General features: G+C 44.1%; 1 protein-coding gene across 2 annotated transcripts in view; it reads right to left on the bottom strand.

The window, feature by feature from the left end:
* Window positions 1-5576: 5576 nt before the first annotated feature.
* Window positions 5577-14882, bottom strand: part of ccdc170 (coiled-coil domain containing 170) — a 98261-nt gene continuing 88955 nt past the window's right edge. For both annotated transcript variants that reach the window (XM_068044452.1, XM_068044453.1), the window contains exon 13: window positions 5577-12763. In XM_068044452.1, coding sequence (XP_067900553.1) covers window positions 12482-12763 — 282 coding nt within the window. In that variant the 3' untranslated portion in view covers window positions 5577-12481. The remainder of the gene's footprint in view (window positions 12764-14882) is intronic.

Genomic DNA, 14882 nt, shown 5'->3' on the forward strand with positions numbered 1-14882 from the left:
CATTCGTACCACATTTCCTTGGAGTTTTTATTCCTTAAGGGATTGTATAATCATTACAAATTATGAATTAATTCTTTAAATGTTTTCCATTACCTATCTACCATCATATCTTTTAATTGAGTTTCCCAATCTACTTTAGCCAACTTACTCTTCAAATCTACATTGTTTGTCTAGTTCAGATTTAAGACCCTGGTTTGGAATGAACTAAATTATTCCCAAACTCAACATAAAGTTCTATTACATCATGATTACTCATCCCCAGAGGTTCTTTTACTACATAGTTATTCATTAACCTTGTCTCATTGCACAATACTAGATCTAAAATAGCCTGTTCCCTAGTTGGCTCCTCGACATACTGATCTAGAAATCTATCTTGAATGTATTCTATGAAGTCATCCTCAACACTATTACTGCAAATTTGGCTTGTCCACTCTCTTGACTCCTCCACTGTTGCTAAATTATCAGACAACTTATCCAACAAGCTTTTTTAAAATTCATTCATGGGATGTGGGCGTCGCCGGCTAGGACAGCATTTATTGCCAATCCCTAATTGCCCTTGAGAAGGTGGTGAGCCGCCTTCTTGAACCGCTGCAGTGTGTGGGGTAGGAACACCCACAGTGCTGTTAGAAAGGGAGTTCCAGGATTTTGACCCAGTGACAGTGAAGGTACGGCGATATAGTTCCAATTCATTGGAACATAGGAGCAGGAGTAGGCCATTCAGCCTATCAAGCCTGATCCACCATTCAGTACGATCATGGCTGATCATCTACTTCAATGCCTTTTGCCCACACTATCCTCATATCTCCTTATGTCATTTGTATTTAGAAATCTGTCAATCTCTGCTTTAAACATACTCAATGACTGAGCTTACACAGCCTGCTGAGGTAGAGAATTCCAAAGATTCACAACCCTCTGAGTTAAGAAATTTCTCCTCATCTCTGTCCTAAGTGGCTTCCCCCTTATTCTGAAATTTTGTCCCCTGGTTCTAGACTCCCCAACCAGGAGAAACATCTTACCTGCATCTACCCTGTCTATCCCTTTAAATATTTTGTAGGTTTCAATGAGATCATCTCTCATTCTTCAAAACTCTAGAGAATACGGGCCCAGTTTCCCCAATCTCTCTTCATAGGACAGTCCCGTCATCCCAGGAACAAGTCTGGTGAACCTTCATTGCACTCCCTCTATGGCAACAATATCCTTCCTAAGGTAAGGGGACCAAAACTGCACACAGTACTCCAGGTGTGGTCTAACCAAGGTTCTATACAACTGAAGCAAGACTTCACTACTCCTGTACTCAAATCCTCTTGCAGTAAAGGATAATATACCATTAGCCTTCTTAATTGCTTGCTGCACCTGCATGTTAGCTTTCAGTGACTTATTGACAAGGACACCCAGGTCTCTTTGTACATCTATACTTTCTAATCTCTTACCAGTTAAGAAATACTCTGCACATCTATTCCTTCTACCAAAGTGGATAACCTCACATTTTTCCACATTATATTCCATCTGTCACATTCTTGCCCACTCACTAAGTCTTTCCAAATCCTCTTGAAGCCGCTTTGCATCTTCCTCACAACACATATTCCCACCTAATTCTGTGTCATCTGCGAACTTGGAAATACATTTGGTCCCCACATCCAAATCATTGATATATATTGTGAACATCTGGGACCCAAGCACTGATCCCTGCGGTACCCCACTAGTCACAGCCTGCCAACGTGAGAATGACCCGTTTATTCCTACTCTCTGTTTTCTGCCTGTTAACTAATCCTATTACCTCCTATCCCATGTGCTTTAATTTTGCTAACCAACCTCCTGTGGGGGACTTTATCAAAGGCCTTTTGAAAATCCAAGTATACCACGTCTATCGACTATTCTTTATCAATTTTGTTTGTGAGATCCTCAAAATACTCCAACAGGTTGGTCAGACATGATTTCCCATTCATAAATCCATGTTGATATGTGGCTTGGAGGGGAACTTGCGTCTGGTGTCATAGAGTCATATAGTTATACAGCACAGAAACAGGCCCTTTGGCCCATCGTGTCCATGTCGGTCATCAAGCTTATCCATTCTAATCCCATTTTCCAGCACTTGGTCCATAGCCTTGTATGCTATGAAGTTTCAAGCGCTCATCTAAATACTTCTTAAATGTTTTGAGGGTTCCTGCTTCTACCACCCCTTCAGGTAGTGTGTTCCAGATTCCAACCACCCTCTGGGTGAAAAGATTTTTCCTCAAATCCCCTCTAAACCTCCTGCCCCTTACCTTAAATCTATGCCCCATGGTTCTTGACTCCTCCGCTAAGGGAAAAAGTTTCTTCCTACCTACCCTATCTCTGTCCCTGATAATTTTGTATACCTCAATCAGGTCCTCCCTCAGCCTTCTCTGCTCTAAGGAAAACAACCCTGGCCTATCCAGTCTCTCTTCATAGCTGAAATGCTCCAGCCCAGGCAACATCCTGGTGAATCTCCTCTGCACCCTCTCCAGTGCAATCACGTCCTTCCCATAGTGTGGTGACCAGAACTGTACACAGTACTCCAGCTGTGGCCTAACTAGCATTTTATACAGTTCCATCATAACCTTCCTGCTCTTATATTCTATGCCTCGGCTAATAAAGGCAAGTATCCCATATGCCTTCCTAACCACCTTATCTATCTGTGCTGCTGCCTTCAGTGATCTCCGGACAAGTACACCAAGGTCCCTCTGACCCTCTGTACTTCATAGAGTCCTACCATCCATTGTATATTCCCTTGCCTTGTTAGTCCTCCCAAAACGCATCACCTTACACTTCTCAGGAATAAATTCAATTTGCCACTGCTCTGCCCATCTTACCAGCCCATCTATATCGTCCTGTAATCTAAGGCTTTCCTCCTCGCTATTTACGACACCACCAATCTTCGTGTCATCTGCAAACTTACTGATCATACCTCCTATATTCACGTCTAAATTATTAATGCACACTACAAACAGCAAGGGTCCCAGTACTGATCCCTGCGATACACCACTGGTCACAGGCTTCCAATCGCAAAAGCAATCCTCGACCATCACCCTCTGCCTCCTGCCACTAAGCCAATTTTAGATCCAATTTTCCAAATTGCCCTGGATCCCATGGGCTCTTACCTTCTTGACCAATCTCCCATGCAGGACCTTATCAAAAGCCTTACTGAAGCTCATGTAGACTACATCAACAGCTTTACCCTCAACTACATGCCTAGTCACCTCCTCGAAAAATTCAATCAAATTTGTTAGACATGATCTCATGCTGACAAAGCCATGCTGACTATCCTTGATTAATCCCTGCCTCTCCAAGTGGATATTAATCCTGTCCCTCAGAATTTTTTCCAATAGTTTCCCTACCACTGATGTTAGACTCATTGGCCTGTAATTACCTGGTTTATCCCTACTACCCTTCTTGAATAATGGTACCACATTCGCTGTCCTCCAGTCCTCTGGCACCTCTCCTGTGGCCAGAGAGGATTTGAAAATTTGTGTCAGAGCCCCTGAAATCTCCTCCCTTGCCTCAATAGCAGCCTGGCATACATCTCATCTGGGCCTGGGGATTTATTCACTTTTAAGACTGCTAATACCTCCTCCCTTTCAATGCTAATTTGTTCAAGTATATCACAATTCCCCTCCCTGATCTCTACACCTACATCATCCTTCTCCATAGTGAACACAGATGTAAAGTAATCATTTAAAACCTCATCTACGTCCTCCGGCTCCAGACACAAATTGTCACTTTGGTCCTTAATGGGCCCTACTCTTTCCCTGGTTATCCTCTTGCCCTTAATATACTTATAAAATGCCTTGGGATTTTCCTTTAGCTTGCCCGCCAGTGTTTTCTCATATCCTTCTGCGCTCTCCTAATTACTTTTTTAAGTACCCTCCTACATTTTCTATACTCCTCTAGGTCCTCTGCTGTTTTCAGCCCTCTGAATCTGCTATAAGCCTCCTTTTTTTTTCTTATCCAATCCTCCAGGGTTCCCTGGACTTATTGGTCCTACCCTTCAGCTTTACAGGAACATGTTGGCCTTGAACTCACACTGGTGGTGTTCCCATGCATCTGCTGCTCTTGTCCTTCTAGGTGGTAGAGTACTGCATGAGCAGAATTCCTTCAATTAAATATTGGGGAGACAGAAGGGCGGCACAGTGGTTAGCACCGCAGCCTCACAGCTCCAGCAACCCGGGTTCAATTCTGGGTACTGCCTGTGTGGAGTTTGCAAGTTCTCCCTGTGTCTGTGTGGCTTTTCTCCGGGTGCTCCGGTTTCCTCCCACAAGCCAAAAGACTTGCAGGTTGGTAGGTAAATTGGCCATTATAAATTGCCCCTAGTATAGGTAGGTGGTAGGGATGTTTGGTAGGAATATGGGATTAGTGTAGGATTAGTATAGATGGGTGGTTGATGGTCGGCACAGACTCGGTGGGCCGAAGGGCCTGTTTCAGTGCTGTATCTCTAAACTAAACTAAACTAAGAAGCCAAAGCTTTTAGTCCCCACTCCAAACTCCATTTCCTAGCTGCCAACTCCACTCCTCCCCTGGCAACAGTCTGAGATTAAGCTAATTTGTTCACAACCTTGCTGTCACATTTGACCCCGAGATGAGCTTCCAAGCTCATATTCGTGCCATTATTAAGACCGTTATTTAAACCTCCATAACATCATCCACCTTCACCTCAGCTCATCTGCTGCTGAAACCCGCATTTCTGTCTTCATTACCTCTAGATTTGACTACTCCAATGCACTCCTGACTAATCTCTCACATTCTACTCTCTGTAAGCTTGAGGCCATCCAAAACCCTGCTGCCTGTATCTTAACTCGCACCAAGTTCCGTTCCCCTATCACTCCTATCCTCACTGACCTACACTGGCTCCCAGTCAAGCAATGTCTTGCTTTTAAAATTCTCATCCTCATTTTCAAATCCCTCCATAGCCTCGCCCTTTCCTATCTCTGTAATCTCCTCCAGTCTCAAAACCCTCCAAGATATCTGCATTCCTCTAATTCTGGATTCTTGTGCTTTCTTTGCGGAGATGGGCTGGGTCCTGCATGAATTATATTTGCAGTCATGGGTGTAGAACCTCTCCAATGCTGAAGAAACGAATGATGATGAGCACCTTTCAAAAGAGGCCACGAATGCCCCAGGAAGAAGTATGTCCTCATGTCTAAGAAGACGTTGAAGGTCTATTTGCGTGTTTTTGAAAAGCACCGAAGCCTCCTCCTGGCCACATTCCTTGGAGAAATAGTTCTGAGTTACACAACAATGGTAGAGCATGTCCTTCAAAGTCAAATTATTACAACCGTTTCAAGGTCTTTCAAATTCCTACAGAGATACTCAACAAAACGGAAAGTGTTTCAGACATTAGGATGTAAATCTACCAATTGGAAGGGAACAGCCTTGTCTCTGATTTAACTTATTTTTTAAAATTACCTTTCAATGATTCAAGATTTCCAATTTCTTTCTCATTTGACAAGCCCACCCATTCGGTGATATATGCATATGAAGGTACCATATAATTTAATTAAATTCTCCACAAAAAATACATTTTAGATTCACAGATGAAAAACAATACTTTATCCTCATTTGTTTTAACATTCCCGTTCTCTGTATCTATCGATAACATGCTATTGTTGTGTTCGGATTGGAAATAATGTACCAGCACTTTTCATTAGAAATTTATGGGCGCAATGCAATATAATTACACCAATTACAGATGCCCTATTTGATTTATTTCATTATATTCACTTTTCAACTTTCAAATCCTATGTTACTTTGTTCACATTCAAAAATATTATAAATGAACTCCAAAATAAATTAAAACGTTATCACAAAAGTTATTTCACTATAGTACACAGTTCATTGTCTTGTTCACAAAGTTACATAAATGGCACTTCTGCATGGAAATTAAAAAGGGCTAAAATAAGTCCAGTTATTGAACTCCAGGTAGTGGCTGTGTACATTCTGCCGGGGGCACCTCCAGTGGAGGGGTCACATTTGGAGGGGTCAGTGCGTTGGAGAATAGGGCTATGCTCCATCTCCGACCTGCAACCCCTGGTTCTCAACCCCTGTCGGGAATGTCCCTCAGATGTTTTATGAAAGAAAAAACTGAAAATCATCTTTTAATTGCATCAAGTAAATAGTAGATGTCAGGATTATAAACAGAAATTAAGAAACTCAGGATTATTATATATAATCGAACAAATGAAAATCATTAAACAAACAGAAAAATCAAAATTCTATGGTAAATCTAAAATGCTGAATTTCTCCTCCAAACAAGCCATGTTTAATTACCAATATTCGCTGCTCTTGGATAACAGCGATTTTACAAGGCAGTAATGTAATGAAAAAACCCAAAGAATAAAGGAGTTTGAATTCCCTCTGTTTTTCTGGTGTTTCCACCAATCTTCCACCAAAGTCACAACAGAAGATCAGGAAAACCCTGTTAGAATTACTGGCACAGGAGTGGTGTACTTTCCACCATAAGGGTAAGAAAGTAATATTGATTTTCTGCCCAAAGTTAGAGATTAAACTGTGCCTAACACATGCAGCAGCATTGCATCAGCTACACAGGGTATCTACACTACTCTATAGTCATCCATTCTCTCCAACTACTGTCCCATCTCCAACCTTCACAATATTCTGGAACGTTCCGTTGCCTTGCAATGACATCCCATATCTCATCATTCCTTGTGTGAAGCACTCCAATTCTTCTCCATCCTGGACAAAGCAGTCCACTTGATTGCCAGCTCATCCACCATTTTAAACATGCACTCCCTCCACCACCAGTGCACCATTCCTGCAGTGTGTACTATCTACAGGTTACACTGCAGCAACTCACCAAGGCTTCTTCAGCAGCACCACCTTCCCCTGTGACTTCCACCACCTAGAACGACACGGGCAGCAGGAGCATGGGGACACCATCATTTCCAAGCTCTCCTTCAAGTCATACATCATTCTGATTTGGAAATATATTGCTGTACCTTCATTGTCGTTGGGTCAAAATACTGGAACTTTCTAGCTAACAGCACCGTGGTTGTACCTGCAACACACAGAGCGCTGTGGGTCAAGAAGAGGCCCACCATCACCTTCTCAGGGCAACTAAGGATGGGTAATAAATGCCAGCCTTGCCAGTGACTCTCACATTCCAAGAATGAATTTTTAAAAAAATTTAAAATTGGCAGCAGAACCAAACCCCCGTTTTGGTCCTTGCCAGTACCCACGAGGCTCTGGCCTTGACTCTATCAGTCTCCTTGGCTCCCATCTCAGCAGCTGTGCTGCTTACCCCTGAGCTCAGCTCCTTCCCCACACACACTTCATTATAAAGAGCACCTTCTTCCACCGCCGCAAATTATCTGCCTATCGTTTCCACACCACGGTCAAAACCCTAGTCCACTGGACAGAATTTCCTTGATGTGATTTGCCTTTATATCCACAACTGGCAAAGAGAGGGAGACATTTGCAAGTTTCCTAGCTATGCTTACTTGCATATCTAATAATATAAAAATTGGTGTAAAATGGTTGTAAGCCTCCAGGCAGTTACTGTGAAGTCTTTTCAAAGCACTGCTCAGCCTGCACTTTTCAGTAGCATTCCTGAGACATGCAGGTTGAGTCACAAACACTGCTTCTCTTTCATTCCTCTCTCAAATTACTTCCATTAATTTCTCAACAATATCGTGAACTGATTTTGGCGACATTATGACCAGTCAAATAGCAGCTGTGCCCAGAGGGCAAGACTACAACCAAGAGAAGTATCTAGAACATTTCTGATGAAGACCTCCTCATCCTCCTAGAATGAGATTGAAGCCAGGAGGGCACAGACTACTGGGTCTGCGACCCACTAAACTGACCCGAATGCCAGTCTTGCCACCCGGAAGGAGGTGACCCTGGCACTCACTACCAACTCCCTCACTGCAGAGAGAAGTTCAACAACTTGACCAAGGATGGAAAGGTAACGCATTCATCACACTTTCCCTTTCATCCTTGCCCACCCAGGGCACCACCAGTCTTAACTCTCGTCAAGCCACTTCAACCTTTCACATTTCACTTTGGTTAAGAGAACCTCTACCTCCCGATCCTGCACCATGGCTAGGTGGCTTCACACTCCCATCTATTTCCCATGCCTCTTCTATGCCACTTGCCACACACACATTAACTCCACAGCTTTGCTCTTATTTACTAATCTCTTTGTGGGAGAAGTCGGTGCACAATGCCTAGAAAAGGTAGTCCACTGGAGTGAGCATTCCCACTTTCAAACCCATCACCCTCTCCAAGGACAAAGCCAGCTCATGTGCACGAATATGGTTGTTGCTGTGACTGATATTGAGATCGATGGTGTCTTGCCAGTGCTGGCTTAAGAAATGAGCCACTATAACGTCACCCAGGCAGGCCTCTAGCACTGCACACACCCAGCCTTCTATCCCCTTCATCCCAAGGCCGTCATGATCACTCAATCTTACCTTCAGTCATCCAGCCCTGCAGATCCACCACAGCAATGGAGGATTCTGCTGGAGCAAGATCCTGCTGAGGAGGAGGAGGAGGAGGAGGAGGTGGAGAAACTGGGGCCTTTCTCTTTGTTGCATACGGACGTGATGATGATAAGGAGCAAGAGTAGCCCAGGCGGTACATCCACCTGACCCGACACACGTTGTCGACCTTCACCCAAACCCCTCCAAGTTACTCCTTGCGGAACTTGCTTCCTCATTCTACTGGAAATAGTGCGGGGATTCATCTCCTGTCAAGATCATCAGATCGAGATTCAACTTGTCCAACAGTCTTCCCAACCTTCATGTTGCAATTCATTCAGAATGTCAAAGCCCTGTGTCCTCACCCACACAAAGTCCCACAAGCCCATCATCTCCCTCTCCAAGCTCCAATGACTATGCAATTCGATATTTCAGCCAGACAGAAATGCCGCACCCCTAATGGGAACAGCCTATGTTTATACAGATTTTTTAATGAAGAAAAATGTCCCAAGGAGTAGCACAGAGGCGTAATCAGACAAAAATGGAGGCCAAGACAAAGAGGCAGATATTGGGGGAGGGGCGCAGGGAGGGAGTGAACAAAAGCTTAATAAAAGAGGTGGGTTTTAAGGACGGTCTTGAAGGAGGAAAGGGTGATGGAGAAGTTTAGGAAGGGAATTTCAGGTCAGACCGCTGAAGATTGATGATGGGGAGGGAAGGAAAATCCATGAGACCAAAGGAGGAGGAACAGAGAGATAGTAGGCAGCTTGTAGGACTGGAGGAGGAAACAAACAAGACCATAGAGGGATTTAAACACAAGGATGAGGATTTTAAACTTGAGGCATTGGAAGTCAAGCCAGGCAGCCTGATTCTTCAATAGAACCTGGTATTAAGCCTGGAATCCTTCCCACTCGAATCTAGTTAATTCTGCATCACCTAATAGGTAGCGGGGCCTGAGCTATATAAGCAGTTGCTAAGCTGTGCAGTCTTACCCAGTTGCACTGCTGCTGCAGACGCAGGTACTCGTGGGATCCTTACGCCCAGTCTCTTGCGTGAGTTCTATGGACTTTGGAAAGCAAAGGCTTCTTGGGTGAAGGGGAAGCATTTGAACTCCATATTGGGCAAAGAGAATGTCTAACTATACAGATTTCTCAGCTGTTTGCAGACTCCTTAGCATATCTTCCACAGCCTGCCCACGTTACCTTAGAAATCTCCTCCAAATACATATACCCCACATGTGCCCTCCAACTCATACAAGCATGCATACAAACATACAAATTAGGAGCAGGAATAGGCCATTCAGCCCCTCGAGCTGCTCTGCTATTTGATAAGATTATGGCTGATCTGATTGTGGCCTCAACTCTACTTTCCTGCCTACCCTCTATACCCTTTGACTCCCTTTCAATCAAGAATCTATCTTCCTCAGCCTTAAAAATCTTCAATGACCCTGCTTCCACTGCTCTCTGGGGAAGAGAATTCCACAGCCTAACAACCCTCTGAGAGAAAATATTTCTCCTCATCTCCATTTTAAATGGGATACCACTTATTTTTAAACTGCATCCCCTGGTTCTAGTCTTTCAGCATCCACCCTGTCAAGTCCCCTCAAGATCTTATATGTTTCAATAAGATACCTCCATTCTTCGAAATACTAATGGGTATAGGCACAACCTGGTCAACCTTTCCTCATAAGATAACCCTTTCATTCCAGGAATCAGTCGAGTGAACCTTTTCCGAACTACTCCTCATGCAATTATATCCTTTATCAAGTAAGGAGACCAAAACTGTACACAGTACTCCAGATGTGGTGTCACCAGCATCCTGTACAACGGTAGCAAAACTTCCCTATTTTTATATTCCATTTGTCTTGGAATAAATGACAACATTCCATTTGCCTTCCTAATCACTTGCTATACCTGCATACTAACCTTTTGTGATTCATGTACCAGGACACCCAGATCCCTCTGTACCACCGAGTTCTGAAATCCCTCTCCATTTAATACACTACTTTTCTATTCTTTCTGCCAAAGTGGACAAGTTGACATTTTCTCACATAATACTCCATCTGCCAAATATTTGCCCACGGAGGTAGTGGCATAGTGGTAATGTCACTCGATTAGCAATCCAGAGGCCCAGGCTAATGCTCTGGGGACATGGGTTCATGGCAGATGATGGAATTTGAATTCAATTAATAAAAATCTGTAATTAAAAAGCTAGTCTCTGTAATGGTGACCATGAAACCATTGTCAATTGCCATAAAAATCCATCTGGTTCACTAATGTCCTTTAATGAAGGAAATCTGCCGTCCCTACCTGGTCTGGCCTACACGTGACTCTAGACCCACAGCAATGTGGTTGATTTTTAAATGCCCTCTGAAATGGCCAAGCAAGTCACTAAGTTGTATCAAACCGCTGGAGAAAAGTCTAAAATGAGTGAAACCTGACAGACCACCCGGCATTGACCTAGGCACTGGAAATGACAACGATATACTTAGCCCTGCAAAGTCCTCCTTACTAACATCTGGGGGCTTGTGCCAAAGTTGGGAGAGCTGTCCCACAGACTAGTCAAGCAACAGCCTGACATAGTCATACTCACCGAATCATACCTTACAGACAGTATCCCAGACACGACCCTCACCATGCCCGGGTATGTACTGTCCCACCAATGGGACAGACCCAGCAGAGGTGGCAGCACAGTGGTGTACAGTTGGGAGGGAGTTGCCCTGGGAGTCCTCAACATTGAGTCTGGACCCCATGAAGTCTCACGGCATCAGGTCAAACATGGGCAAGGAAACCTCCTGCTGATTACCACCTATCGGCCTCCCTCAGCTGATGAGTCAGTGCTTCTCCATGTTGAACACCATTTGGAGGAAGCACTGAGGGTGGCAAGGGCACAGAATGTATTCTGGGTGGGAAACTTCAATGTCCTTACCAACAGTGGCTCAGTAGCACCACTACTGACCGAGCTGGCCGAGTCCTAAAGGATACATCTTTTAGACTGGGTCTGCGACAGTTGGTGAGGGAACCAACAAGAGGGAAAAACCTACTTGACCTCATCCTCGCCAATCTACCTGTCACAGATGCATCTGTCCATGTCAGTATTGGTAGGAGTGACCATCGCACAGTCCTTGTGGAGACAAAGTCCCGTCTTCACATTCAGGATACCCTCCATCGTGTTGTGTGGCACTATCACCATGCTAAATGGAACAGATTTTGAACAGATCTAGCAACGCAAAACTGGGCATCCATGAGGCCACCATTTTGCCTCTAACATCCTTCTGTGTGTGAGCGGCATGTTAGAAATATCATTTAGAAAGAAAAGAAACCTGCATTTATATAACATCTTGCACGACCTCAGGACTTCCCAAAGTGTTTCACAGTATAACTTCTAAAGTGTATTCACTTTTGTAATGTAGGAAATGCGGCAGCCAATTCACACATGGCAAAGTCTCACAGAAAGCAATGAGATAGTGACCAGATAATCTGTTTTAGTGACATTGGTTGAAGGATAAATATCAGCCAGGAGAATGTTCCTGTTCTTCTTTGCAATAGAGTCATAGAATTTTACAGCACAGAAACAGGCCCTTCAGCCCAACGCGCCTGCGCCGACCATCAAGCACCCGTCCTAACTAATCCCATTTCCCGCACTTGGCCCGTAGCCTTGTATGATGGCAATAGTGCCATGGGATCTTTTACATTCACGTGAGAGGGTAGATGGGGCCTCAGTTTAATATCACATCCGAAAGATAGCACCTCCAACCATGCACCACTCCCTCAGTACTGCATTATGAGTATCAGCCTAGATTATGTGTTCAAGTCTCTGGAGAGGGATTTGAACCCATGACCTTCTCACATAGGCGAGGGTGTCCTGCCTGTGCCATGGCTGACCATTTATGTTTATGGTTGCAAGATCATCATGGGAAAAGAGGGGTGCGGAGATATTTTGAAATAATCAATATGCACATTATTGGGACTTTGCTCACTAACATCCTTCTAATACCAGTATAACTCAGATCTATAGAGTTTGTAGGCCTTTCACGATGAGCCACTCTTCGGTCTTCGTGCTGGCAATGCAGTCACTGGCTTGGGGCGTGGATGGTTCAGACTGCCGGCCAACCTTTGCCTGGCCTCATATCCTGCTGCATAGCCCTGATGTAGGTTACCCAATGAGTTTTCGAGACACAGTGTAGTCACCGCGGAAGCATGGTGAGCCTGGGCCAGCTTTTCAAGTCGTTTGATTATTTCATAGTCAGGAAGTGCAAGAGCGTTAACGTTCAGGCCCAGTATCCGTGAGACAACTTCTCTGAAATCCAACAGCTGAAATAACAAATGTGCAGTGTTATGTTAATCACCTACTAAATACATACACACAGTTAAAGGTCTAACATTAGACCAAGACGCCACCAAAATTATCAGGGCACAATTGAAGTATATCCCAGTGAGAGATCCCTTTCAGAGCATATTGAAAAATACAGGTTAAAAAGTAAGTGGAAATAGCAAAACTACAACTTGCAATTATATAGCACCTTTCATGTAGTAAAACATCCCAAGGCACCTTACAGAAGTGTTATCAAACAAAATTTGATACAGAGCCATATAAGGAAAATATTAGGACAAGTTGGTCAAAGAGGTAGGTTATAAGAAGATTATGGACAAGACAGCTGAAGGCACGGCCCCCAGTGGTAGGCCGAATGAATTGGGGATGGACAAGAGGCCAGATTTGGAGGAAAACAGAGTTCTTGGTGGGCTGCAGGTGGTTACACAGATAGGGAGGGGCTAGGCCATGGGTAGATTTGGACAAGGATAAGAATTTTAAACTTGAGGCCTTGCTGGACCGGGAGCCACTGCAGGTTAGCGAGCACAGGAGTGAAAGGGACTTGGTGTGAGTTAGGAAAAGGGTGTCAAGAGTTTGGATGAGCTTAAGTTTACACAGGGTGGAAGAATGGAGGTCGGCCAGGAGACCAGACGTTCTCCTGCAAGAAGGTCCTGATGAAGAAATTTGTGAATATTTACTCAAACAGTAGGCAGAATGAAGTAAGACAGCAACGTGCAGAGATGTACAAGTCTCATTAAAAGATATAAGGCACGATTGAAGTTAGGAAGAAAGCATTTTCTCATTGTATCAGAGAAGGTTAAGGGGGAAGCTAATGGAGGTATACAATATGATGAAGGGCTTGAGACAGGAAACTGTTAAAGATTATTCCCACTGGTTTGTGAATCATTAACAAGGGTGTACACGCTCACTAGAGGAATGAAAGGAGTAGTAGAAATGTTTAGTTTAGAGATACTGCACTGAAACAGGCCCTTCGGCCCACCAAGTCTGTGCCGACCATCAACCACCCATTTATACTAATCCTACACTAATCCCATATTCCTACCACATCCCCACCTGTCCCTATATTTCCCCACCACCTCCCTATACTAGGGGCAATTTATAATGGCCAATTTACCTACCAACCTGCAAGTCTTTTGGCTTGTGGGAGGAAACCGGAGCACCCGGAGAAAACCCACGCAGACACAGGGAGAACTTGCAAACTCCACACAGGCAGTACCCAGAATTGAACCTGGGTCGCTGGAGCTGTGAGGCTGCGGTGCTAACCACTGCGCCACTGTGCCGCAGTGGTTTTGACACAGAGGGTTATTCGAACAAGGAAGACTTTAGCACAAGGAGAGACTAAAAGTATTTAAAAGAGAATTGTGTAAGTACTGGGAAAGAAAAAAAAATAAAGGTCAAGGAAAAGGGCAGAGCAATAGGGCTGAAGTAGACAGCTCCAGTTGAAGAACTAGCACTGGCACAGGGACGATGACCCGAATGGCCCCCATCTGTGAAATTTTGGCGATTCATCTTGCCCTAAGTAACCATATTAAGTCTGAAATGTTCATTGATATGTGAAATGGGCGGCAATACCCAGCAATACCAAAGATAGCAGGTCCTTACTGCTTGCCGTCACTATAATTGGAGATCAGTGGAATTCACAGAGAAAGGGTGTGGGTGGCCATTTGATGATGTGACGAGGGAAATTTGGGACAATCACCAATGAAAGTTCAGGGCACACAGGCCGGAACTAACAGCTGGTGATATAAGCGGGTGACACCTCAAAACAACGCAAATAGAGGAATGCTACTGGAAAGGTTTTCCAACTAATATCAACAGTGGTGATTTCTACTCTAGTGGTATTTCAAAGATCATATTTTGAGGAGTTGAGGAAAGTTGTGTTGAACACAATAAATACATCAGGAATCTAGAAAGAAACAGCGAGAAATATTTAACTGTCAGTTGGACACATACAGGACAGCTGAGGTTCATCACAGTGGAAATGGCAACCGAGGCCACTGTGGTTTAGGTAGGAATGCAAAACCATGCATAAGGGATAAGCATTCAAAGTATCTGGCGAGAAAAGGGAACGGGGAGATTATAAAAGCAAGCCGAAGGAAG

The sequence above is a fragment of the Heterodontus francisci genome, chromosome 13 (assembly GCF_036365525.1).
Source record: "Heterodontus francisci isolate sHetFra1 chromosome 13, sHetFra1.hap1, whole genome shotgun sequence".
NCBI lineage: Eukaryota > Metazoa > Chordata > Chondrichthyes > Heterodontiformes > Heterodontidae > Heterodontus > Heterodontus francisci.